This window comes from Phaseolus vulgaris, chromosome 8, assembly GCF_000499845.2.
Source record: "Phaseolus vulgaris cultivar G19833 chromosome 8, P. vulgaris v2.0, whole genome shotgun sequence".
Lineage (NCBI taxonomy): Eukaryota > Viridiplantae > Streptophyta > Magnoliopsida > Fabales > Fabaceae > Phaseolus > Phaseolus vulgaris.
The window spans coordinates 17,336,558-17,364,239 of record NC_023752.2 but is presented as its reverse complement, the minus strand read 5'-3'; the positions used below and the strand labels follow the sequence as shown (position 1 = coordinate 17,364,239).

The 27,682-nt window shown below is 35.6% G+C and overlaps 2 protein-coding genes across 3 annotated transcripts; both read left to right on the top strand.

Annotated features, from left to right (window-relative positions):
* The first annotated feature begins 8,320 nt into the window (after positions 1-8,320).
* Positions 8,321-11,636, top strand: LOC137825957 (putative kinase-like protein TMKL1). Its single transcript, XM_068631778.1, has 2 exons — positions 8,321-9,993; positions 10,788-11,636. The coding sequence occupies exons 1-2, from the start codon at positions 8,571-8,573 to the stop codon at positions 11,426-11,428; spliced, it is 2,064 nt and encodes a 687-aa protein (XP_068487879.1). The 5' UTR covers positions 8,321-8,570; the 3' UTR covers positions 11,429-11,636.
* Positions 11,637-17,040: 5,404 nt separating this feature from the next.
* Positions 17,041-20,732, top strand: LOC137824162 (RINT1-like protein MAG2). 2 transcript variants are annotated; one of them, XM_068629641.1, is made up of 4 exons: positions 17,041-17,513; positions 17,597-17,695; positions 18,467-18,570; positions 18,655-20,732. In XM_068629641.1, the coding sequence occupies exons 1-4, from the start codon at positions 17,234-17,236 to the stop codon at positions 20,566-20,568; spliced, it is 2,397 nt and encodes a 798-aa protein (XP_068485742.1). In that variant the 5' UTR covers positions 17,041-17,233; the 3' UTR covers positions 20,569-20,732. The 2 variants fall into 2 exon arrangements, with proteins under 2 accessions (XP_068485742.1, XP_068485743.1); XM_068629642.1 differs by having other exon boundaries at positions 17,089-17,513; positions 17,597-17,679.
* Positions 20,733-27,682: the final 6,950 nt, after the last annotated feature.

The following is a 27,682-nucleotide window of genomic DNA, read 5'->3' as shown; positions in this document are numbered from 1 at the left end:
GCCCATCAAAACATAAACAAGATTGAGCCATAAACACGATAAGAGTTGGACTTGAGGCAGAAAACCGAATTGGAACATTAAAGATAATATTAATGTGGTGAGAAAAGTGAAAAAAAAGGAATGAATCATTAGAATGAACATGTTTGTTGACATGTTGTGTTAGTTGCGTACCATTGGAAAAGTATGTTCCCAGCATGCTGAACAACGTTATCGCTGTGGATTCAGTTCTTCAGGTGTGGATTCTTATTAGAACTCCATATATCAGTTTTACAGGTCTGAATACTTCACTGTTCTTTAACATGCTTATAAAGAAGAAAAACATTATCATTTCGGGTTCAGAAAAATATATAAATGCAGAAACACCATCTTTTCATTTTGTTATTTGAAGACTCAACAATTGATTGGGTTAAAATAAATTAGCTAACTTTTGAGGTAGAGGAAAAGTTAATTTATGTTTTTAGTTTTTAAAAATTTGAGATGAATTTGTTTCTTTCTCCTAAATTGAAAAACAAAATTATGATAATCCCCTAATTAAAAAAAAATAATGTGTTTTCAAATAGCTAAATTAGAAACGGTGATATGATTTTGACGTACAAAAGTAAAATGTGTGCAGAATACATCACCTCTTTTATCATTTTGCCCAGACGTGATTTCCCTTGTCTCCGAAATAGGAATGTTAAAAATCAAACTTACAAGAAACTAATAAAACAATAAAAATTCAGCTAAAATTCAAATTAAAAATCAAGAATCAAATCAAACTGAACTAAATAAATGGAACTGAACTACTTACTATATTAAAATATAATATTATATTTAAAATTAATAAAAAGTATATAAATTTATCTGTTGAAAAAATATTTTAAAATTTATTCTATTATAATTATAATACATTCATAATATCAAAATATGATTACAAAGTATATTATATTTTAGTTTTCAGCTGTTTTTTTTAGGATTATAACACTAGTATTTATCCGCTAACAATTGAGTCGGTTTTTTTTTTATAACTCTCTTATTTTTTTTTTTATTCGATTTTGACTCTCAGCTGGAGGATACTTACAAAAGATTATCTGACATTTAAGTAAATATTCGATATTTGAATGCAATAAATATTATGATAATAACATATATTTATCTTGATTATTGTGTTATTTATAGTATCTAATAAGTTTTTTTCTGTTAGGTCTTAATTAAGTTACGTGTTCCAATTAGAATTCACATTACCATTATTACTAATATACACTTCAATTAATATGTTTAAATTTGTGTCGTTGGTCGGTATGATATACTGACGCGCTCTCTGCAACCATTTAACCCATTGACGGTATAATAATTATTTTATTTAATAAGTTTACAATTTTTTTTAGAGAAGAATAATAAAATATCTCCAAAAAACAGATGAAATGGAACCGCAAAATATTGGATTAAAATGAATGAAATTAAATTTTATACGGCCATGTTTGACTTCAATAAGTTGTTCCTTAAAGAAAGAAACCTAGTGAGGAGGAAGAAAGAAGAAGTGTGAAAAAGGGTGAAACAATATAATAGAAGAGTAGAGAGGAAGAAGTGGAAAATTGAGGGAGAATAGTGGAAGTGAGTAATTGGTTAGACGAGCGTGAGATTGAATAGTGGGATAGTAGCAATCATGCTGAGGTCATTATTAATTAAAATAAAAAAAATCTTTGGTCATTGCTCATTATTTTTGCATGAAACAAACCACTCAAACTTGTTTAAGTCCACTTGCCTCCACTTTGTAGGACCTTTATGGGAGCCCTAGGTGCTTATAGAAACCCTCTATTAGACATCTTACCAAGGCTTTTCAAAAAGTAGATTAACACAAATGATGGAAAAGGGAAATACCATCATCACTTCCAACATTATCTCAATCAATTTTACTCATCTTTTCAATCCAATCACAACTATTTCCCACCAAGTCCCATGCTATTTCACCATTCATTCAAATCAACCCTAACATGCTTATTATAATTACAAACTCATGTGTCTTTGGATTATAAAACTAACTTAGGGGCTAATTTTTTTAATTTACATGGATGCATGTGTATAACTACACCAATTAATACGTAGTTATTTTATAAATTAACGATTTTGAGTAGGAATATTATGTATGTATAATCATGTTAAATATTTAGAAAAATAGTTTTCCATAATAATATTATCAAAATTATGTAATCAAATAATACAAGTTTTTGGATTGCTTTTGATAGATTCATATTTTGAAAATAGTCTTGTTTGCTTTTTTTAACGGGTTTGAATTGTGAAAATAAATAAATTATATTTATTTAAAAACTAAACTTGACTCAAAAAGGTTAAACTTTTGATAATAGTATCTTTTACAACATGAATTTATTTATTATTCTTTGCTATAAAAATATTTATCTAAAGTTAAAAAAATACAATCAATTCTTTCCGTTTCATACAAATAATTCTTTTTCTTCTAATAAATACTTAAATTTAAACTTGATTTTGTAATTACATGAACCTAAATTGTATAACTTTAGGTTGACAATCATTTATATGACTTTAGTTTTTAACACTTTTGTTGTGGTTAAAAAATCGTTAGCTAATTTTACATTACTTTAGCATTTAGCATTAAAATGGTTGTCTATTAAATTAAAACTATAAAATATTCAAGAAAATATTTGATAAAGAAAACATTAAGTCATAAATAACTTAATTTAGATAAACCAAATAGTCATCTTTTTAAGGATCCATTTGGTTATATTATCGATAATAATGACACGAAATAATTAAAATTATGGTTCAATTTATTTGGAACACAAATGTCTCTTAAAGTGCATTCAATGACGCTTGTGCAATTATGCTATGTTGTCAAAATCAAATTTAACCATATAGAAATGGACACTAAACTAGTCAAACTAATAAGTTGAATCAATCTCATTGAAATAAATAAGACAAAAATGAATATTATTATTCTTTTTATCTTTATTTTAAATACTCAACTATATCATGACTTGACTTGTTTACTATTTGATTTTGTTGTAACTTTTTATACAACCTTAAATTCTAATAAAATTGCATTATGTGTGACCTACCTCACACTATCTTGGGAATTTTACTTGTTCTTCATTGTTTGATTAGGGATGTTCATTGTTCATGGGATTCTTTTCTTGCAAGAAAGTGTAGAGTATAGAAGTTGCACATGATTTATTGCCATTTGCCTGTACTAAACCAACCATGAGTTGACGTGAGCAAAGGTTTTGTGTTTGGACTACCAAACACATCAAGAAGATAAGAGACCATAGTTGTTGTAGTTTTTTTTCTCTTCAAAATATCCTTTGTATAATATATTTAAACATTGGTGTTTTAAACTTATAAATGTGGTCTTTAACCAAATAGTTAGGATTATTTGAATAAATCCGTACACATTCACTTCAACAAGTTAACTTAATAAACTCAAATACACATACATATTTTTACCTACGAATAAATCATTACATAATTGCATACTCTTATTATTGATATTATTAATTCTGTTTACCTTATTAAGATTTTGTCGCAGAAAAAAAGTTGAACTCAGATCCCATAATATATAAAACATTTTATCATTATATCAAATAAATATGTTGATCGTATTATAATTATTTTTATTATTATTATTATTATTACTGATATTAATAATAAAAAATATTATTATTATTATTATTAATCTTAAATATACTAATAATAATATTTAGAAAATTAAAAATAGTTACAATTATTTTAATAATAATGTTAATAATAATAATACTAATATATACTTATGAATTTATCTATATGTAATTTACCTACAAATTTGAATTCGTACTTACGAATTTTAATTCGTACACTATTACCTACATATTTAATTCGTATGTAATTACCTACAAATAAATTTGTAGGTAATATCCCTAGGTAATAATCAATTAGTAGTATTCATAGATAACAATTTTCTATCTTAGTCCACCAAAATTACATACGAATTTTATCTACGAATTTTTTCCGTGCAAACTATTTTGTTATTATATACGAAAAAATCCATAAGTAACTAACTTTTACTTATAGATAATAATTTGTATGTAAAATTCGTAGGTAAGTCCTAATTTACATAGAGATTCAAATTCGTAGGTAAATATCAGTAGATGATAACAATTTTTCTTGTAGTGGTAACTCCTAACACATATTAAACAAAATCATGTTCAAAAATATCCATTAACTTCTCATCGTCTAATATATTGATATATGTGATTTAGATTATTGATAACTTGAATATCTCCTTCCAATAATGGCTCAAATACTCAATACTAAAACTCATACAAATTCAATCAAAGTGTTACCCTCTTAGTAACATCTATTTCATACAATCATCATGTTTGACATGTATATCAATTCTTAAGTTTTCTTATAATTTTTCAATTTTCATATTCATTTACTTGATCCAATTGCACACAATATATTTCACTTAAATATATCTATATAAACGTATGTGCTTGAGAGCTATTTTTTGGGGGAGAGGGAATCAATATTGATTCCCCATCACTCAAGCCATAAAATATCAGTTAAGTGGTCACATTATCATTTGGACAATAATTCTAACACTTAAGTGATGTACTTATATAGGAGAGAAATTGACCTTACTTAAATGTTTAAATAGCCGCTTAAGCAACTAAACTCCCAAAGGAGAGAAATTTTTTATGACTTCTCTCTCACTTAAATTCTGACTCCATGAATTGAGCATCAAATACTATCATTCAATTGATTTAAAGTTTTTTTTTATACAACATTAAATGTTACCATTTCAATATCATTGGAGCTACTAACTTGTCTCATAAGTAATACAATCGTCAAACCATACTAAATAATATAATTAATTACAAGATTCAATACTTTCAAAGCAATATTCTTAAAAAAAATTCAACAATACACTTGCCAGCCATTTAAAGTAACATTTAAAATTTTAATCTTAACATTGTTTGATCAAATCTCTTTATTTTATAAACTCATATTGTGTCTAATTTAAGGTTTAGTTCACATATCAACAAAATTCTTCTTTAAAATATTTTATTAATTAAAAAAATTTAAGATAACTTCTCTTACTTTAAGTTATCTTATTTTTTAAAATAATCATTGTGAAGAGAGAGAAGAGTTAGGGATGTCCTAACTTGCTTATAGAAAATCTAATTTCTAGTTATATCACACACGTGATCACAAAATCCCATCTATCTATGCATACCAAATAACAAAGTGTTTGAGATATAAAAGAAAATAAAAACTTACTCGAATCAAAATTCTAATAGGATAAGATTGATCTAGACTTTACTACATTTCAAATTACGAGGAGGAATGAAAACAAATTCGAAGTAAGAGAAAATAGCGTTTTAGAGAGATCATTATAATAAATAAAGAAGGAAATGTTTTGTTGTATATATATATACATAGATATATAATTATAACAAAATAATTAAATATTATTCTTAATTTATTTTTAACTCTTTGTATAATTTCATAAAAGATGTTCTTACATTCTCCATAACAAGAAAAAAATTCCTTCCTCCAAAATTCATGGTCTTATCACATCTTTTCCTTCAACTCCTAGGTAGAATCACCTATTTTTGACATCTCATACCACTTTGACTAAATTGATGGTTTCATCCTTAACTACTTGATTTGATAATCATCAATCATGTTAAATCCAATTTCAAAAGAAATGTTTTCTTTATTATAATTTACAAAATGACTCGAATCCAACATATACTTTCTTAATTCAGACACATGGAACACATAATGTAGGTTAGCGAGAGAGGTAACGGTAAAATTATTTCCTATGTTGTCTAAAAATCTAATATGATCCAATAAACTTAAGAGTTAACTATTTTAACCTAATAACTTTTCCTACATTTGTAATAGTTTTAAGTATGGGGAAATTTCTGGGTTGCAAACTCCAAAAAAATTCTTTCTTTGATATACCAAAGATTTTTGTTGGTTCACAATGTCCTTATCATTTCTTGTATATGCCTAACTTACTTTATAGCTTATTGAAACAAATCAAGCTAAAAGGTTTCCGTATCTTGATATCAACATAATAAAGTGTTACACTTTCTTCTATACAAGGTTTCTAAAGGAATCATGCCAATGATAGCGTGATACTTGTTGTAGTAAGTAAACTTCACCAATAACATAATTTTATCCCAATATTTTAGGTGATTCAATGCAAAAGTTATCAATAAATCTTTTAGGAATTATATTCTTTTGGACATCGACAAAAAAAATGAGTACACTTGGTGTTTATTAAGCTTACTCTTATGGTCTTTCTTCCAAAACACGTTAAACTTAGTACCCTAAAGATAACACATCTATATGTTATAGTGCAACTTAGTCCACCTTACTTTTAGTATGACACAATTGATAACACTTAAAACAATCTCTCCATAAAAAATTGTTTCACCAAAACTAAACTTAAAACATTTATTCTTATAACAATTGTTAGATCATTATATAAAATTCTGATACGAAACAATTGATAACACTTATAACAGTCTCTACATCAACAATTGTCACACTAAAATTAAACTTAGAAAATTTGTTCTTTAACACTTATAACAGTCTCTACATCAACAATTGTCACACTAAAATTATACTTAGAAAATTTGTTCTTATAGCAATTGTTAGATCATTATATTATATAAAATTGTAACCGATACTCAGGGTGCACAATTTTTTATCTGAGAACCTAGTAATCTAACCACCAGAATTCGAATTCACTTAACTAATCTTCGCAACATAACAATTAATGCCAGCTGAACAAAAAAATGTCTTATTCTAAAAAAGTCGTCAACAAACCTTTCTTATATTAGTTGTTTAAACTCATAAAACTCTTGATATATAATATCTATCGTTAAAATAAAAATTAAACAAGTTCTTGTAAGCTTTATATATCCTAAAAGCCTAAAACAAATAGCATATATGATTTTAAAATAAGGTAATGTTAAGATACCAGAATTATCTATGCTCTTTCATATTACTGCATTTATTTACATTTCTTTTTCTGATTAATCTCCATTGCACTTTCACTCAGAAGTCACTGTAGTGAGTGCACCCTTTAGCTTCTAAGCGTATTTTTTTTCATGAGACATGGATTAACCTTTTTCTTGTTTTTTCTTCTTCTCTTCAATCTTCACTATCATTATCTCTTCTTTTCTTTTCTTATATGACCCACAAGACATGGGATCCCACTGTGCCCCCAAAATGCACATCAAATGCATGCTCTTTCATAGAAACTCACCTAAAATCACATAATGTTGAATCAGAACCCACAAAGGACACGTGTAGGGTGATAGGAGGATGGGTGTGAGAGGAGTAGGTGGGATTGGGGGTTCACAATCTTTACCCTGAAATGACAAGAAAGAGGTAGTAGCGTCTTGCATAGAAAACCTTACCTTCCTCAAAGAGAGCAAAGTGCAAAGTGCAATATTAAACTTGTAGGCCATTTTACAAAAGTAAGCGTGCAGAAGCAAATAAATAATAACACAGGACTTGCAAAAGCAAAAGGGCAAAATCATTGAATATTCTTATTGTCCAAAACATCATTTTGGGGAATTTTTAAATTGCCTAGGAGAGATTCGATTAACTGTTTTACATTTTGTACCATTCAAATATTAAAAATTAAAACTTTAATGACTAAAGTTGGTTTCTGAATAAAATTTACACAATTTTTAACACCTCTATAGTATAGCTTCATGCAAATTCCCCATCATTTCTTATTAAAACATGGGACGTTTACCTTAAAATGGAACAATGTTGTTTTAATCATATTGTTTTTAAAATTTCTATTTATCCCATCAATATTATATATATATATATATTATCACTCTTAGTTGTATATTTTAATAGATTTTATGCAAAAATTTATTTTTTTACACGTTAGTAACTGAACAACTCAACTTAATACCTTATTTTTTTAACAACCACTCGTATTTTATTTCAATGATACAACTCTCAAGTAGCTTAGATTTTTATATTTTCATATGAATTTAATTTTCATTGATTAATCAACGAGTTAGTTTTTTATTTATAAGAAGTGATTGTTTATGTAAAGAAAACCATGCTTAATTCCTGAATTTAAGCAATGTAACAAAATTTCTTTGATAAAGCTATAACGATCTAAACTTTTAACACAGTCATTATTATGAATATAAAAAAGACAAGAAGAAAGTAGGAAATGAATTTCGAAATAGATGTTAAGTAATAGTGCAATTTAAATAAAAAGAAGGAATGTTTAGCCCAGTATAGATATAAAAAGAAATCTGTTGACGGTGCATGATTTGTTGGCATAAGTTGAGATTGCATGATTGTATTGTAGAATTGCATCATAGCCGTTGAAAGAACATAGCATGAGACACTGACTGAGACCTTAACCTCACTACACTACTTACTCTCAGTCAACAGCGTGTCAGCTTTCCCAGAAAAGAGAGCCTCTTTCTTTGAACTTCTCACACTACACACTACACACTACAACCTCTCTCTCTCTCTCTCTCTCTGTCTCCCTTTCTCTTTCTGCTTTGCTTTGCTAGTTCATGGCCTTTCTCCAGTCTTTCTCTCTCTACATTTCCATGTCCTTGTTCTTCTTCCTCTTCTTTTGCTTCTGCAAAGCCAGTACCACCACCACAAAGTCATTGTCCCCTTCACCCTCCACTTCCTCTGATGTTGAACTTCTCTTGGGAAAAATCAAAGCTTCACTGCAAGGTAACTCTGACAACCTTGTTTTGTCTTCATGGAACTCCTCTATCCCACTTTGTCAGTGGAGAGGCCTCAAGTGGGTGTTCTCCAATGGCACTCCTCTTTCATGCACTGACTTGTCCTCTCCACAATGGACCAACCTTACACTCCACAAGGACCCTTCTCTTCACTTGCTTTCTCTTCAGCTCCCATCAGCAAATCTCTCTGGTTCCCTCCCGAGAGAGCTTGGGGGGTTCCCTATGCTTCAAAGTCTCTACCTTAACATAAATTCATTGCAGGGAACCATCCCTCTTGAGCTTGGTTACAGCTCCTCCCTCTCTGACATTGATTTGGGTGACAATATGCTAAGTGGGGTTCTCCCTCCATCCATTTGGAACTTGTGTGACAGGCTTGTTTCTCTTGGGCTCCGTGGTAATTCACTATCTGGGTCTGTTTCTGAGCCTGCATTGCCCAACTCATCCTGCAAGAATTTGCAGTTGCTTGATTTAGGTGGCAATAAGTTTTCTGGGAGTTTCCCTGAGTTCATAACAAAGTTTGGTGGGCTAAAGCAGCTTGACTTGGGGAACAACTTGTTTATGGGTACAATTCCTCAAAGCCTAGCTGGGCTGAGGCTTGAAAAATTGAATCTTTCCCACAATAACTTTAGTGGGGTTTTGCCTGTCTTTGGAGAATCCAAGTTTGGTGTAGATGCTTTTGAGGGGAATAGCCCTGGTTTGTGTGGACCGCCTTTGGCAAGCTGTGCTAGGACCTCTACACTGAGTTCTGGTGCAGTTGCTGGCATTGTTATTAGTCTGATGACAGGAGCTGTGGTTTTAGCCTCATTGCTGATTGGGTATATGCAGAACAGGAAGAGGAAGGGGAGTGGAGAGAGTGAAGATGAGTTGAATGAAGAAGAGGAAGATGAAGAGAATGGTGGTAATGCTATTTGTGGAGCTGGTGAAGGGAAGCTTATGTTGTTCCCTGGAGGTGAGAATTTGACATTGGAGGATGTGTTGAATGCGACTGGGCAAGTGTTGGAGAAGACTTGTTATGGGACAGCTTACAAGGCTAAGCTTGCTGATGGAGGCACCATTGCTTTGAGGTTGTTGAGAGAAGGTAGCTGCAAAGATAGGGCTTCGTGTTTGTCAGTTATAAAGCAATTGGGAAAAATTCGCCATGAGAATTTGATTCCTTTGAGAGCTTTCTATCAGGGGAAGAGAGGGGAGAAGCTCCTTATCTATGACTATCTGCCTCTCAGAACCCTTCATGATCTTTTACATGGTTTGTTCAATTTACAATCTTCCACTATTGCATTTCTTTTTATTGTTTTTATATTTCAATCATACACTTGCACAATGGCAATTCAAATTGCACTACTGCAATTTCATTTAAACCATTAAAAACTGTCTTTATAAATTGAAGTGTGAAATCAACACATTTTTCAGTGTCTAACTAAAAGTGTGTTGGTGTATAATTTTATTAATATTTCTTCAGGCTGAAAACTCCTATAATACGTTAATATGTCCAAAGGTAGAACCAAAATGCTGATGAATTTTCGGCCTAAAGAGAAAAGAAATTATACCTGCTGTTAGATCTTGGAGGAATCATGATATCTATTGCAAGAAAGTCTTGAAATGGGGTGCTGATCAATTTTCAGCCTAAAGAGAAAAGAAATTATACCTGCTGTTAGATCTTGAACAATGATGATATCTATTGTAAGAAACTCTTGAAATGGGTCTGTCCTTTTTGTTGAGCATCGTCTGCTTCTCATTCTTGATCTTCCCAATGCAAAAAATTCATAATCCAAAAGCAATAACTATGTAATAACAAGAAGTTGCATCCTTGCTGGTGACTGTAATGTATATGTGAATATTTATGTGGTCTGTCAATAGGGTGCTGTTATCTCATTATCGAAGGTTATCCTTGTATAATTTGTCTAATTTCATGAGCATCAGACTGGATTTAAATGAAAAGTTTCACTACTGAACTTAGATAGTAGTTTGCCTTTTTTGAATTGAAACAGTTTCACTGCAGCTTGGCATTGATCATTGTGTTGTGATTTTAATTTTCCACAGAACCTAAAGCTGGAAAACCAGTTCTGAACTGGGCCAGACGACACAAGATTGCGTTAGGCATAGCAAGAGGTCTAGCCTATCTTCACACAGGACTAGAAGTTCCTATCACTCATGCAAATGTAAGGTCCAAAAATGTGCTTGTGGATGACTTCTTTGCAGCCAGGCTAACTGATTTTGGCCTGGACAAGCTGATGATTCCATCCATAGCAGACGAAATGGTGGCCCAGGCCAAGACTGATGGCTACAAGGCCCCTGAGCTTCAAAGAATGAAGAAATGCAACTCCAGGACTGATGTCTACGCTTTTGGCATACTACTGCTTGAAATCTTGATTGGGAAGAAGCCTGGAAAGAATGGAAGAAGTGGCGAGTATGTGGACTTGCCCTCAATGGTGAAGGTGGCAGTTTTGGAGGAGACTACAATGGAAGTGTTTGATGTGGAACTGTTGAAAGGGATAAGAAGTCCTATGGAAGATGGGTTGGTGCAGGCACTGAAGCTGGCAATGGGGTGCTGTGCGCCTGTGGCATCTGTGAGGCCAAGCATAGAAGAAGTTGTGAGGCAGTTGGAGGAGAATAGACCAAGGAACAGGTCTGCATTATACAGCCCTACAGAAACAAGAAGTGGAAGTGTTACACCATTTTGAGGTTTCAATTCAACATGCTTATTAATCAAACTATTGATTTTCACTTACTACTTACGTTGTGTTTCCTCCTTTTCTCATCTGAATGTGAGGATAGTTTATGATGGTCTAGAGAATGTTGTAATTTTTTGTTTTTCTTTTCTCCATAACTCTTTGCATTAGGTAGCCCCTATTATTTTTGAAATCAAATATAGTCACACAATTATGCAGACTCCTGGTTCTGGAAATTGTGCAGTGCTGCAACTACCTTTTCACTAGCAAAAGCTTAGGCTCAATATAATGCTATGTTTGTAGAACAATGATATTTAAACATAGACTAGGTGCTGACGATATCTAAAGGGACTTGTTCAGGGCATTTCGAACAACTTAGTTTGTGTTTGATTTTGGTTCGATAATTTTCACGATGAATTTCCCTATTAAATATTTTAACGATTTTTTTTCCCCATAGTCCTTTGAAATCCAAACTAAATTCTGAGATAATTTTCCGGTGAGGGGCTTTTCTACGTAGAAACATAGCATTTAAGATGCTCAAAAGGCACAAGAGAAACAATGGGGATTTGCTATTTTCGTACACTCGATATTACGGATGGACAAAAAAAATTAATCTTCCTATCCAATATATTTTAATGGATTTATCTCAGATTTAAATTCATAAAGTTAGATAAAAATTGGATAATATTTTAGATTTTGAAAATTAAGAATTAAGGTGAGTCTAAGTCAATTCAAGTTAAGAAGGTAGGGTTGAATCGGGTTGGACCACATGTCAAGCTAGACTAATTTGAACATAGGTTAGGCTCGTTCATGCAAGACCTAAGTCAAGCAAGGAAAGGTCGAACTTAGCCTCAAGTCCGATCGGGTAAGTCAAGTTGGGTTAGGAGATATCTAGGTTAGTCTTGGTTATATCAAACTCAAGAAAAATTAGGTCTAACCAGAACCATGTCAAGTTGGTCAAGTTAGGTTTGAAGGGGGTTTTCCTAGATTAGTCTGAGTTGGATTAGACCCATGTTAGATCAAATTGAGTTGGTTCATGTCAGACTGAGTTAAGTCAAGTTGAGTCAAAGTTGCGCTAAGTTGACATGAGATGAGATGGGTTGAGTTAACCAAATTAACTCAGTTGAGTTCGGGTAGAGTTGTCTTGCGTCCATGTTAAGCTAAGTTAGGGCAAACCATGTTAGGAAAAATTAGGGCATACCTACTTCAGGTCAAATCGAGTCATGACCAAGTTGTGCCAAGTCGATGAGGTCCAAGTTGAGCCAAAGCATGTAAGGTCTAAGTCGAGCTAAATCGAGCAAGACTCAGGTACGATCGAGTCAACTTGAGTTCATTTTTTTTATCGGCAATGCCAACTTGAGTTCATATCAGGTTGATTGGGCCTCAATCCATGTTGGGCTGGACAAATGTTAGGTTGAATATGCTCAAGTACATGTTAGACTTAGTTAGTTCAGGCTTAGGTCGAGTGAAGTCAAAACGAGTCCACATTATGCCAAATTGAACAAAAGACAAAGTTGGGTCAAGTTGGTCATGCCAAAATGGGCTAGGCCCAAGTTGGAAAGAGTAAGGACAATTTCTTCCTGCACCCCCACATTTTTCTTCCTGCACCTCCACACTCTTATGAAAAGACTAAATCACCCTTATTAGTTTTTAAAATTCCAAAAATATCCTTAATCTAAAAAAACCCTAAAGAGGCGCAATGAAGGATACTCTCTTGCGCAACCGTGTCTTTCATGTTCTAGCAGCAACACGCTTTCATGTTCCAGTAGTAGTGCGACACCTCCAAATCCTTCTCCTTCAATCTCACATTTTTTGTTGGTGATTTAGAGTGCTCTTGACAAAGGTAAGTAAATTTCTTTGCTTTCGGATCTGCACATTCGTTTTTTTTATGGATTTTTGTTTCTGTAAGTGTTTTCTTCCATTCCAGATTATAAAATCCGATAGAATTTCATATCACAAAATACGGTAAAATCTCGATTTTTTGCTTCCAGTAAAATCTTGGATTTGTGGTTCTGGAAAGATTCCAAATTTGTGGATCCGGGAAGGTTCCAAATTTGTGGATCCAGGAAGCTTCCGAATTTGTGGATCCGGATTTGTGTTTTTATGGTCATCCTTTCTTCAACATATAAAACTTCATCAAAAGATTTTTTTCTATCTTCAAATATGATTTGCAATGAGCTTCTTTTTTTCTTCTTTTAATATTTTTTTTGTCTATAGTTTATTTATATTTGTTTAGTAGAAATGATACAATGCTTTTTTTCTCTCTTTTGGTTTCAATAGAATTTTATATTTGCTGTTTTTTGTTTGTATTGGTTCAACATCTTATTTATTAGTTTGTAATTTGATTTAATTTGAATGGTGTAATTGAACAATAATGGTGAAGACTAGGGGAGGAGGTTCACAAGGTGATCGTATACGTCCCACAACCTCTGTTAGAAGAAGACATGTTAATGAAGATGAAAAACATGAAGAACATGGATAATGACTTCTCAATATCATCATCATCCCACAAATCAACCCCATCATATAGTTCTTGTCCAAATTCATCACTACTGTCCATGCTTCTACAAATAAAATAAAAAAATGAAACAAAATCATTGCATTTTAGATCCATGAATCCATAAGTCAAAAACATTATTCTGGATCCAACAATTCATAATTCAAAAAGACCATTACAAATTCAGGAATCCATAACACAACAAAACAAGTCCAGATTCATAAATTCATAATGCAAGTGATGCATTCCGGATTCAGGAATCCATAACACAAAAAAACAATCCACCAATCCGTAATGCAATTTAGGCTTCTGGATTCAGCACTCCGGAAAATAACAATTTATGATCTTTTACCTTCCGGAACACCCCCTTCTGTTGAACCAAGTGGTGTTCAATGCTTTGAAGAATCCAAATCCGTTGGAGGATGTTGAAGCCTCTGCTTTGCTGTGTGTTGCTGTGCTGGTTTAAGCTTTGTTCTGGGGTAGTTTAATGTTGTAATCCACCCTTAGATTAAATCTCAAGCAATTAGCATCTCAATCTTTATCAAAGTAAAATGTTTTTCAAACTAAGTTGAAACAACCGATTGTTTTTTTGAAACAACCGATTGTTTACACTTAGGTGTTTTGAGAAAGTTTGAAAACTGTTTTTGAATGGTGAAATCTGTTAAGTAACAAAACAACCGATTGATTCGAGGAAACAATCGATTGTTTGTTTTGAAACCATAACAGAAAAACTGTTTTCTTTGACTGAGCTTTAAATGCTTTAACTGAATACGCTCCAGTCATTAAATGCTTTGACCAATCTATTTTAAATGCAATTAAGAGTTTGTTAAGATTTGATAACAAACTATATTCTTGAATATATTCTGAAAAACTGTTTTTAAGATTTAAGAATCTTGAGACAAAGTTTTAAGAACAACAACTAAGAGTTTTTCAAAGAAGTTCTGAGATTGCTTAAGAGTTGAGAGATTGATCAAGGTGCTGGAATAGGATTCTACTTGTATTGATTTCAGATATTCATCTGTAACAAGTGTAATCTTTGTAAACTGTTGAACAATTCGTGTGTGTGTTTTGCTGAGATTGGCTGTGTGTTCTTGAGGTGTTCAAGATCAACAATCTTAGTGTTGGCCAAGGAGAGTGTGTTTCTTGAGGTGTTCAAGGTCATTCTCTTGGTTGTGGTGTAAGTGATCAAGTGGTGATTGCTTAGTGGTTATCCTCAGGGTTTCTGAGAAGACTGGATGTAGCTCTTGTTTGGAGTGAACCAGTATAAACAACTGTGTACAATTTCTCTATCTCTATCTCTTTAATTCAGTTTTGATATTTTGGAACTGGTATAAACAACTGATTGTTTCACTAAAACAACCGATTGTTTTTTCAGCTTTGTGCTTTTGCTGTTTGTTTTGGAAAAACTAAATCCTTAATCAAGGTTCTTTTGAAGAATTTTCATTCTAAGCTTAAAAGTTTACAAAAATATTTCTTAAACAATTCACCCCCCTCTCGTTTAAGGCCATATATTCTAACACCTTCATCCGGAAAACACAATTTAATCAATTCCAGATTCATGAATCCAGAATATATTACCGGATCCCGATATCCGGTAGCCCCTTTTGAAATTATAGGTTAAGGTTAATGTTGGAATATTTAAAATTGTGGGGTACAAGAAGAAAAACGTGGGGGTGCAGAAAGAAGAAGCCAAGAGTAAGACAAGATCCAGGTCGAGTCAAATCAACTTGAGTCCACATTAAGTGGGTTCGAGTCTATATAGAGCTAAATCATGCTGGGATCAGATCAAATTAATATGATCTAAGTCCAAGTTAAAGTGAGTTAGTCTGGACTCATCTAGACTTGTAAACTAAGTGATCTCAATTGGTAAAAAATTCTTGTATTTATTGTTTTTGTTATTAAATAAATTAATTGTGAAACCAATACACATTAAATAGTAATTGTATTTGTTGTTTTTGTTATTAAATAAATTAAATGTGAAAACAATACACATTAAATATTAATTATTAATATCATTAAATTTGTAAATAATAGAAGTTTTAGAAGAAGATAAGTTTATAAATATCATAATACTCTTTAAAACTAACATGATATTGTAATTTAATTTTCCAATATATATTTTTATTCAAAGTTGAAGTTTAAATGATCTTTTATCCAATTTATGTTATATTATTTTAAATAAATATGAGTTAAATATATTTTTCGTTCTTGTAAACGTAAAATTGGTTTTTATTTCTAGTCTAAACTTTAGACCATCCATATACTTGTATGATTGTTAGATTTTTTCAAAGATTGATAATTTTGTAGAATTTATTATTATTTTAATTGCAGACTGATGTCCAATATAACTACTTTCAATGAGTTGATGAAGTATAACTTCAAATTAAACTAATTTTAATGGTCTAAAATTTAGATCAAAAACTAAATCCAATTTCTTATTAAATATATTTAACCGAACAATTTTTTTTTTTTATACAATTCATATATGAACTACCTAATACTTGAAGGTGAGTTGAATACAAGGGAGTTTGATTCCTCTTGTCTATTGACAATTCCTTCCTGCACCCAACAAATTTAGACTTGCACCCAAAAATAATTTTGAATAAGTTCTATTACTTTTGTATTAAAATTGTATCGTAATAATACATAGATTAAATTTTGAGTTGAAATCATTTGCTATTGGTACGACTTTTTTTTTATAATAAAATCGTCAAAATTTATTCAAACTTATAATAAAAAAAAGTTGCCAAATTACACAAACTTACAAAATTACACCATGTGTATAAAAATCTTACATCTAGTACAATCCTACTGGACTATCATGAGACTATGTTGGGTTTGTTACATTATTTATTCCAAAAGAGAAGAAGTTGATTACTAAGTGAATTTTAAGCTTATTAAACTTATTAAATAGAAAAAATATTTCTTTTTTTTATTGGTCTTCCAATCTCATGCTTTGTATTAAAACTTTATAATTGAAGATTTTAACATTTGTGTGATAGTATGATAAAAATATGCAGATAATTACTTCAAGAGATTATTTTATGTGAAAAAAAGTAAAAAATCCATATTTCCATAAAAAAATCCTTTTTAATTTCTTAAAAAGTTGTCTTACCCCAGTGTAGTTAGTGTTTACTCATTTTAAATAAGAACATTAAAAATGAAAAAAATTAGTAATATAGGATTGTAACAAACCAACCCACGCCCATGTGAGAAGGTTCGTATCTTTCAGAGGCTCATCGGAATCCGACACCGGAAGCGCAGAGCAGCCGCCCAAGGCGGCGAGGAGCCTTCGAGAATAATCAAAATTCAGCTTCACGATGGAGTCGCTCCAAACGCTACCTCCATCCTCTCATCTCTCACCCGCCGCACTCTCCTTCCTCGACCACAGATTCCGCACAGAATGCGCCCTCGCCGATGCTCCCAGCTTTGTCTCTGAGCTCCAGACTCAGTGTGCCGAGTTGGATCGCGCGCTCGACGAGTTGACTCGGAGGCTTGGAGCGGGTCTAGCCGCGTACGCCTCCTTCTCCGGCGAAATCCACGGCCTCTTCGGCCACGTCACCGATAGGTTGACTGCCCTCTCCTCCACTGTCGTGCCAGGTTCGATTCGATGTTTGTTTTTTTCCTTTTTAGGTTATCTTTCTGCGCTGAATTTTGAATGGTTTTGTTTTTTTCGAGTGAAGATGAAGGAAGAGGCGAAGGGGATGGCAAGGGTTTCAAAGAGGAACTTGCGACTTTGGCGAAGGAAGTGGCTAGGTTGGAGACGGTTCGTGTTTATGCAGGTTTTTTTTTTCTTTTTCCTTTTTCTTTTAATTCTGCAAAAGGAAGAAGATTGTGGGAAGAATTTTGATAAGATGGTTCTGTGTTTGGTCGATTGTTAAGATGTGGATTAGTTGTAATTATCCAGAAGGTTTTGGTTCGAATTTGAGTCTGGTATTACCAATTCTTTTGATCAGTGCTATTATTTCTTAAAGCTGCATTTGTTTCATCAACAAACGGCTCTTGAACTTTATATTTTCTGTGCAAATCAATTAACATTGTTGGACTAGGAGGAATTGGAAGATGACAAAGCATTTGTGTTTCATGATCGTCGTTAAGTAATGTGTTAAGCCTTTTCAGTTATGGTATGGTTATCTCCTTTGGCTTGATTTCCCAGGTGTTGCTTTCTTTCTATCTTCTGTCTTTCTGGTGACAGAATTGAAGTACGATGCTTGGACATGCTTCTCCATAAGAACTTTTAGGAGAGGAAAATAAGAAAAAAATAAAATTGATTTCTCCATAAGTTAAAAGTAGTTCATATATAAACTAATTTATAAAAACTTTCTTAGATAACTTCCCTATATATTTTTTTAAACTTGTGCATAGGTTAATTTTAACTTATGAAGAAGTCAATTTTAAGGGTTTTTATGATATGGATTGTTGTGATTGTCAGGAAATATTATGCTTTTCAGTAGTTCTTGTCATACATACTGCATTTGGTTTGAGTTCTTAGGTGTTGCCTTTTGTGAATGTTGTTTATTTCTTGAGACTCCTTTGTTTGTTTTGTCTTCCAGAGACAGCGCTTAAACTTGATACTTTGGTTGGTGATATTGAGGATGCGGTATCATATACTATGAACAAAAGCATGAGGAAACAATCTGCTAGTCAAAATTCACAAGTGAGCATGCTTTCATAATATTTACCAGATGATAGTGGAAACTGTAGTTTCACTATATTCCTTAATTTATCTCAAATGTTTCAGGAAATGCATATGCTTGCTATTAAAACACTGAAAACAACAGAAGGCATATTAACTTCAATTACAAAAGCACATCCTCAGTGGAAGCATCTTGTATCAGCTGTTGATCACAGAGTGGATCGAGCCCTTGCTATTTTGAGGCCCCAGGCGATTTCTGAGCATCGAGCACTTCTTACTTCGCTTGGATGGCCCCCACCTCTTTCGTCCTTTACCTCCTCAAATTCAGATGCAAGGACCGTGAATCAAGTCTCAAATCCTCTGCTGAGCATGCAAGCGGATCTTAAACTCAGGTACTCTGAAAACTTTTTTGCTTTGTGCAACCTACAAGAGTTGCAAAGGAAAAGGAAAGCTAGGCAACTTGAGGGCCATGACAGGGAAGTTGCCCTACGACAACCACTTTGGGTAATAGAAGAGCTTGTGAATCCATTATCATTAGCTTCCCAACGGCATTTCTCAAAATGGATTGATAAACCGGAATTTATTTTTACACTTGTATATAAAATCACTAGGGATTTTGTTGACTCTATGGATGAATTGTTGCAGCCATTGGTTGATGAAGCAATGTTATTTGGTTATAGTTGTAGAGAAGAATGGATCTCAGCAATGGTAACTTCCTTAACCACATACATGGCGAAAGAAATTTTCCCTAGTTATATTAGTCAACTAGACGAAGAGAGTGCTACTGGGACTCAGTCATCTGCTAGAATATCATGGCTACATCTCATTGACTTGATGATAGCTTTTGACAAGAGAATTAAGTCGTTGATAGAGAATTCTGGGGTCTTGCTATCCTTTGACGATGATGATATCATGCAGAAAATTTCATCTTTATCCATATTTTGTGATCGTCCAGACTGGCTTAATCTATGGGCTGAAATAGAGCTAGAAGATGCCCTAGATAAGTTGAAACCAGACATCCAAAATGAGAATTATTGGATAAAGAAAGTTGAAGGTGCTGTTATTTCATCCTGTACTGATGATTACAAGTCTCCTCTGGTTTCTAATTCCTTTCTTCGCCATTTAGCATCTGTTATTGATCGCTGTCGATCATTGCCTAGAGTAAGTCTGAGGTCAAAATTTCTCAGGTTAGCAGGTCTTCCTATTATAAGAAATTTTTTTGATTCAATACTTATCCGCTGCCAAGAAGCTGAAGGCTTGACAGCCTTAACTGATGATGATGCTGTATTAAAGGTTACAATTTCTGTCAATGCTGCTCATTACTTCGAATCTGTTCTAAAGGAATGGTCTGAGGATGTCTTCTTCCTTGAGATGGGGATGGATGGGGATGATGAGGCAGGAATGGAAAGTAATGCTAATATCTATCGTGAAGGGTTGCCAGAGAGTTCCAGAAGGGTTATTTTTGATGATGAGATAAAAAAGTTGGAAGAGTTCAGAACAGAGTGGGTTGAAAAGATATCCCTAGTTATTTTGAGGGGTTTTGATTCTCATTCTAGAGATTATGTGAAGAACAAGAAGCAATGGCAGAGGGGTGAAGAAGGATGGACTGTGTCGAAGGCTCTAGTAGAAGCCCTGAATTATCTGCAAAGTAAAACTTCGGTGGTAGAAGTGGGTTTGAACGGTAGGGATTTCGTTGGTGTTTGGAGAAATTTGGCGGCAGGAATTGATCGGTTGATTTTTAATGGTATTCTTATGAGCAATGTAAAATTTCACAGAAGTGGTATTGACAGATTTGGTAGTGACTTGGACGTTTTATTTGGGGTATTTGGGTCATGGTGTTTGAGACCTGAAGGATTTTTTCCAAAAACAAGTGAAGGTCAGAAGTTGTTGAAGTTGGATGAAAATAGAGTGCAAGAATGTAAAGCAGGGGGGAAGAAGTGGTTGAAGGAGAATGGGTTCAGACATTTGAGTGTAACTGAAGCGGAAAAGATTTTAAAGAATAGGGTGTTCACGAGTTGAAAAGCTTCTGGCTTTCATTTTAAGCACATGCACTGCTGAAATGGCTTATGAACTTGTGAAGATTTAGGATTGTTTCGTGGTGTACATTACTTTAGACCGACCAGTTGAACCAATTCAATTTTGCTAAGTTGCAATAAATATATTTTTCATTTAGAATGTTCTCAGCCATTGCCTTAAAGCCGAATGTTAATACTTCATATTTCTAGATGCTAATTATACTGTAAATGTGCAGTGAGGAAAACTATTCTCTCTTTTATTTTATCATTTTTATGCTGCCTTTTGAATTTGATATGAACGAGAGCGAGTAAATGAATTGCAGTTTTTATGTATCAATCATGTTATAGAACTGGTTATAGAATTGAGATTCAAATTGTGAACTTTTTTTTTTTTTTTTAATTGTGAATTGTTTTTTTATTTTCTTAATCGGGAATTGAATTTTATTGTAATATATTTTAAATAAAAATAAGTAATATGAATAAATCTTATATAATAAAATAAAAAGAAGTACAGAAATAATTTTATATAAAAATTAAAAGAAAATTGAATAATTATTTATAAAAAAGTAAAAATAACATAAACTGTTTTTATTTTAAAATACAATTTTTAAAAAATATATAATAAAATAAAATAAAAATTTGCTTTACTTTTTTCTGAAAGGTGAGTTAGTTTTTCTGAAAGGTGGTTCAACCTTTTAAAAAATGGTTAAGTGAAAAATGGTTCAGATTAGGTTAAGTCTGGTTCAAATATTAAAGATTAGGTTAAGTGTGGTTCAAATATTAAAATCCTGGTCTATTAGTTACTTTACCAAATAAAATTTTCTTCTTCCAACATCTTCTTCTTGTGGTTCTTTTTCTTTCCCGTTCCTCACTTTTCTTCTTCTTCTCTTCTCCACTGTCGTTCTTGACTTGATTTATAGGCAAATTGATTGTCTCTCTCTATGACTGTCCATTTTCTTTATTAAGTTTTGGGATTTTTCCAGAATCCGATTGAATCGGAGATAATGAAACAGAATTGAGAATCCCACGATTCACTCGATTCATGTCATGATTCCCACCCAAAAACGATTCATTTTTTGATATGAATCGGCAAAGTGAAGTTTTGATTCGAATCGCGATTCAAATCTTACTATTCGTACGATTCTAACTACTATGGTATCAATGACTACATTACCGTTATTTCTTATGATGAAGTCATTTGAACTGTCCTGATTGAGAGTCGAACATAGGTGATCAAACATAAGTAGTTGGCTATGAAGGAGTATTGACCGAAGGGTGATCTCTAGTAATCGATTTTGAGAAGATTGACTCCTCAAGTTCCCTATCGCTTGAAGGGTCATATCTAGTCATTGATTTTTAGGGGAACGCCCCCTCAAGTCCCTTGAGTGCATTTTGAAGCGGCTGACCGAAATCCTCGATGAGAATTCTGGGAACTTACCAACTAATCTGCAATTTTTGGAAATTGATTTCCAATATTCCATGTATTGTGAGAAGTCTTTTCTCCTATAAAGAGGTGAAACTTAATAAGAAAGGGGATCAAATTTTGTGTCTGGTTGAAGGAGAGGGGAGAAAAAGAGAGAGAGATTAACTCAACCTATATAAACAAATTTGTGTGCATTGTGGGGTCAGGTAAATTTTTTCCTACCTCCACAAAACAACATAGCATACAATCATGAAAAATTGCCATTATTAAATAATGCAACGATAACAATCTATATGAAGGCAACTTCGATGGCGGTCCTTGACTTTGGTCCTCTAGTCCCCTCTAAGACTGAAAGATCCGTGATAGAACTAGTTAGGCATGAACTAAAATAGGAAAATATGAATGCATTTTTTTATTGGATTTGAAGCAAAATTGTAGGACGAGACTGATAAAAAAAGGAAAGATTGAAATGAAAAGGGCCCCTTGGATGATAACTCTTGGGAAATTGAGAAATCACTCTTTAACTCTCGATGTTCGGTGAAAGTAACCGAAAAATTGTGAAAAATGGTATGGAGATGTTGGTGCGCATGAGGCATAAAGGTGCTTGGGGTTGGAAGGCCAACCTGGAGATGGAGCAGGGATCACAATTGTTTTACCTCAATAATTTTATAAGGAAACAACATTAAAAGGCTCGACCCTTCGACCTAAATCCTGGGACTACTAGGCGACACTAAAGGCTTGACTGTTCGACCTAAATCCTAGCATTGTCAGTCAATAGTAAACCAGTGAGTTGATTTGAGAATTGCACATATTTTTAGAGATTTCACTTGGATTAAGAATTGGATAAACATTTATGGTGATGACTTAGTGAGGATTGTCACTGGACACGAACTTAACCAAGTGGTTAAGTAATTGTGGAGGCTCTTTTCAAAAAGCAAAGGAAAAGACTCACACAAAGGAATTTATGCAAGCAGAAAATAAGAACTCAAAATAGAGTAGAATTGGCGAAAATGAAAGACATGGAACTAGATAATGTTTGCGGGAAAGAGTTCATAAAATTTAGTTAATGCAAGAAAGTAGATAATGTTTTGAAAAGAACTGCATAACCATGTAGCCTTTTACATGTACTGTTTTAGTTATTTATCAGTTTTTCAATCATTTTTCATAGGAATTAATATTACATGCTATCTCAACCACCCCCCGTTTGAAGGCAATAAAATTAAATTAAGACAACTAATAAATATCAACAATTATAAAACAGTTATAAGTTTAATTATAAGTAAAAGTTGACAAGAACTCACTGCATGCCATCTGTGTAGGTTCTTGTAGTCCTATTTAAATGCTTCAGATAAGGAAGTGATGCTTAGACCCAGTTCTCTAAATTGTTTTCATACCCGTTGAATGCCTGAATACAGTATGAACACTAAATTATAAAAATTACGAAAACCACAACAAATAAAAAATGAATAAATAAAACTTTTTAGAATTAGAAGGAAAGGTGAAAAACACAGGAAACTATCAACACCAACCTTATGAATAAGCATTTGTTGCAAGACACGAACAACTTGTGCACCCGTTGAGTGTCTAGCAAGATGAATAGGGTAATCCTCGTCCCACTCAGGGTAATGCACTGCATCCTTGATCCTGCCTGTTGACCAGGACGCAAGAACCTTGCCTCGTCAAATCTGGATCGACTCTGCGCCGTGTTAGCTTCCGTCCTTCACCTTGATTCACCTCAAGTACCTGCAAAAGACAGATTGGCGCTGCTGCGGCCAATCATGCTCCGACGCCCAAGTCAGCGACTGAACCACCAAAATACCAAGAGAAAACTAAGAACAGGAACCGTGCAAAATTCTCTCTCAGCGTACTCAAGTTCTCGCAAGCGTAAAAGAAGTATTCTAAAACGCGCGTACCTCAGAAGTTCGTTAGAATCTCTTATATACCTGTGCACTTTCTCTCTCCTGACAGTTACACATCTGGACACGTGGCTCGCATCCAGCTGTACACGTGTCACCATCTGGAGCATCCTTGACTTGGGCGCCACTTCTTACTCCTCAGGCTTTTCGACTAAGTTACTTATGCAAGAAACAACTCAGCGCATAACTGCCTTGGAGCGTGATCTCTTCTGCGTGGCGAGTACGGGTGCCTTCATACACACCTTCCCTGTGGTCTCGCCGGCCGCCTTCATGATCTACTTCACCTGCTTCATCGTGCATGCTCGGGTGAGCTGTTCCTCGACCTCAACCTTTGGCTAGCTAGGGAATGACCATCTAACGACTTCATCCTCTGCTTCGAAAGCCTGAAACAAACCTCCCTGATCCTTCGGTGATGTCCTCCTTTCGGCGATCTCTGACCATGTGGTCGTCTGGGTTCGCATCCGGCGACTTTATCACAAACCTGGTGACCGCCAGTTTAGGTATGCCAGAGATCTGAGCACGCCAACTTAAGGACTGGCGACTACACGAGCCCCCCGACTTCCTTCCCCTCTGCCAGCCATGAGCCCTGCTCAACACGCCTACATAATACCTTGCTGCCGCGTCATCACTTCCGACTACCTGGGCGGTACACAAGCCCCCCAGTCTTAAGCGAAGACTTGTCCAGCGAAAAGACTAAGAGGTCACGTCACTGCCGATCTACGTGGCGCTGGCACGGAATTCCAAACGCTCGTACCTTCTGCTTTTCTGACGCTCCACCAAACACCTTTTCCAATCGCACGACACGTGGCTTCATCAACAGTCATTTTTAGCTGTCGTTTGCGCTTCCAAAAACGTTTGAAAAACCCTTAAACCCTTTCCAATTTTACTGTTTCATCATCTTTCTGCCTTCTCAGAACGCTCTGAGTCTTCTCTGCAAACCTACGACGCTCTTCAACTCCCTCAATCCCCAACTCCCTTCAACGCTTATCTGATCATCGAAAGGTACCTCTTTTACTTTCTCTGTTGATATTTGCTGCATTTTAACCGATTCGCATCATCCATTATCTGCCTGGTGCATACGCTGTGGGTTGTTTCTTCTTCTTCTCCCTTTTCGTAACTTAGGGCTTCGTCTTCCATTGCTTTCATCACAACGAACTCTCGTTCGTTCGTTTTTCACCCTTCGTCCACAATTGAGTCGATCTCTACAACCTTCGTTCACCTTTCTTTTTCTTTTTCCTTTGCAGTTCCCGCAATGGCTCGTACAAAGACCACCGCGAATCCTCCTCCTTCATCACGAAACCCTCCATCCCAAGCGCATAACCTACCGCGAGCATCTGGTGCTCCCTCTTCCCAGGCTGAGAGGCCTGCAACCTCTCGTCCCAACCTTGCTCAGGCAACTCCACCAGTCGCCGGAGGAGCCTCCATTTCCACTCCAAACTACAAGAATCTCTACCCATGGGCCACCTCAACGTTGCTGAAGGAGACTTCTTCAGTAAACTCCGCGCTGGCGGTGCTTCGGTTGAAGAAAGGGGACGAACCCCACCTTTCGTTCCACAAGGAGCACGACGATAAGCTGATGGTGCTGCCTTGCCCTCTTGACGTGCCAATGTGCGCGGATGACAAGGGGAACAACGACGAGTTGTTCTGCTTCATTTACACTACCCTCTTCAAGAAGGTGAAACTCAGACTTCCCTTCACCCGTTTTGAACGGGAACTATTAACCGAGCTCAACATCGCCGCTGCCCAGCTCCATCCCAACAGCTGGGCATTCGTGCGGGCATTCCAAATTATGTGTGCGCATTTGGGACTACTGGCCTCGGTAGACGTCTTCCTTTTTTTGTTTGAGGCCAAGAATCCTGGAGACCGCCCCTGGGTGAGCTTGAACGAAATTGCTGGGAGATCGATCCTCTCTATCTTCCAGCAATCTTACAAAGATTGGAAGGGAAAGTTCGTTCAAGTGCGTCAAAATGATCAAGACCCTTCGCTGCTCGACGGCTTTCCCTTGTACTGGGTAAACAAGGGAAATAAGGACTCCAAAGAAAGCTTCAGAAGGCCAAGAAGTCCTGACAACATGGGCGAGTTGGACAAGGATCTATGCCTCTTCTGGAAAAGCGTGGCAGCCGCTAACATCACCTTTCCCACCTCTGCAATAATCTCCTTCGAGTTCCTCGAGGGCCAACTCGAAGCTCACATAGGTTAGCACTTACCTCGACATTTAGGTTTTCGCCTTGTGCTGCATCTCTGTTATCTATTATTGGGCGTCCTGCTTGTTGCGCACTAAACTTGGTTTTTATTTCCTGCACCATTTGTTTGTCTCGTTTGCACACACACTCGTACATTCATTTCACCTTTGCCTCTACTCTTACTTGTATATTCTTGCACTGTGCAGATCTCATGTTGGGCAAAGGCAAGTTGGCTGAACTGAGGGCGCTCGCCCGAACCCACAAATTGGAGTCGGGTTCTCAAACCGTGCCAAACTCGGTGGTGGAGATCGCCGCTGCCCAGGACAGATCGCCCCCTCAAGGCCCAGCTCCTTCCGAGGCATTGCCCGCTCCTTAACGAAAGAAACTCATCTTGAGGAAACCAAAGAGGAAAACTCCTCAAGTGGTCCAAGAAGATGAAGAAGAGGACGATGAGGCGACTGAGGACGGCCTCATTACCAAAAGGAGAAGGGTGGCACCTTCTTCACCACCTGCTCTCCCAACACCTCCACCGCCTTCTCTTCCAGCTCCAACACCCCCAGTCCAAGCAGTACCCTTGGCAGCTGCACTTCCTGTGATTGAGGGCAACGAGCCCAACTTCATGGAGAACCCTCCGAGCGCCTCCACGCTATTCGTATCTGCTGGAGAGGGTCCTCTTTCAACTACCTCAATCGCTGAAGCTACAGCAGGTGGGGATGAAGGCGCTCATCACTCTCCAATACTCATCACCGAGTCCCCCACATCACCACCACGCCAGGAAACCCAACTTCATCAACCAATTCAAGAGGGTGGTGGTGAGAGTCAGCACCAGGCTCCTTCAGCACCTCCACCAACAGCGGTTGCAAGCCTTCCCCTCGCGGTCAAAGGAATCTGGGGGCCCTTCACGGCTAAGCTCAAAATGATGGCAGAGGACCTCCCCTCTATCATAACTAAAGCTGTGGAGAGCTCCAACAAAAAACTTCAGGATGATATCTCCACACTCGAAGAGGAGAATCGCCTGATAAGAATCGAGGCGGAGAAGCTGTCTTGCAACCTCATGATGGCAGAGATCGACCACTCAAGGGTGGAGGATGCCATGAGTGCCGAGCTGCGGGTCGCACGCAAGGAGACCTCCGATCTACGCCAGAAACTGCACCTCCTAGCTCAAGAGAAGATCGAGCTGGAGAGTAAGCTGGTTCCCTACCGGCTCAAGGTGGCTGACTTGGAGGCATCAATAAAAGCGGATGCAGCCAAGGTAGAGAACCTTGAGAAAAGGTCGGTTGATCGGGAGGTTCTCCTAGGAAAGGTCGAAAAGGAGAGGGATGACGCCGTGGCTAAGCTCGCCAAAGCCAGAGAGGAGAATGAAATGATTGCTGCAGAGCTGGCCCAGGTGCGGGAGGAAAGCAAGAAGGTTGCTGATGACCTTGCTCAGACTCGTAGGGAAACTGAAGAACTGAAGAAGCGAGCTGACGAGCTGAAGCAGCAAACCGAGGGGCTCAAGCAACAAAACGAAGAGCTTGAGCTGAGCTCCGCCCAAGTCCTCGCCGCTGGGTTCAACGCCGCCTTGGAGCAAGTCACCTGCCAGTATCCCGAGCTCGA

Coding starts and splice junctions, on each gene's coding strand:
- LOC137825957 (XM_068631778.1), top strand. CDS start 8,571: ATGGCCTTTCTCCAGTCTTTCTCTCTCTACATTTCCATGTCCTTGTTC. Junction 9,994..10,787: donor CCTTCATGATCTTTTACATG/GTTTGTTCAATT, acceptor AATTTTCCACAG/AACCTAAAGCTGGAAAACCA.
- LOC137824162 (XM_068629641.1), top strand. CDS start 17,234: ATGGAGTCGCTCCAAACGCTACCTCCATCCTCTCATCTCTCACCCGCC. Junction 17,514..17,596: donor CTCCTCCACTGTCGTGCCAG/GTTCGATTCGAT, acceptor TTTCGAGTGAAG/ATGAAGGAAGAGGCGAAGGG. Junction 18,571..18,654: donor CTGCTAGTCAAAATTCACAA/GTGAGCATGCTT, acceptor CAAATGTTTCAG/GAAATGCATATGCTTGCTAT.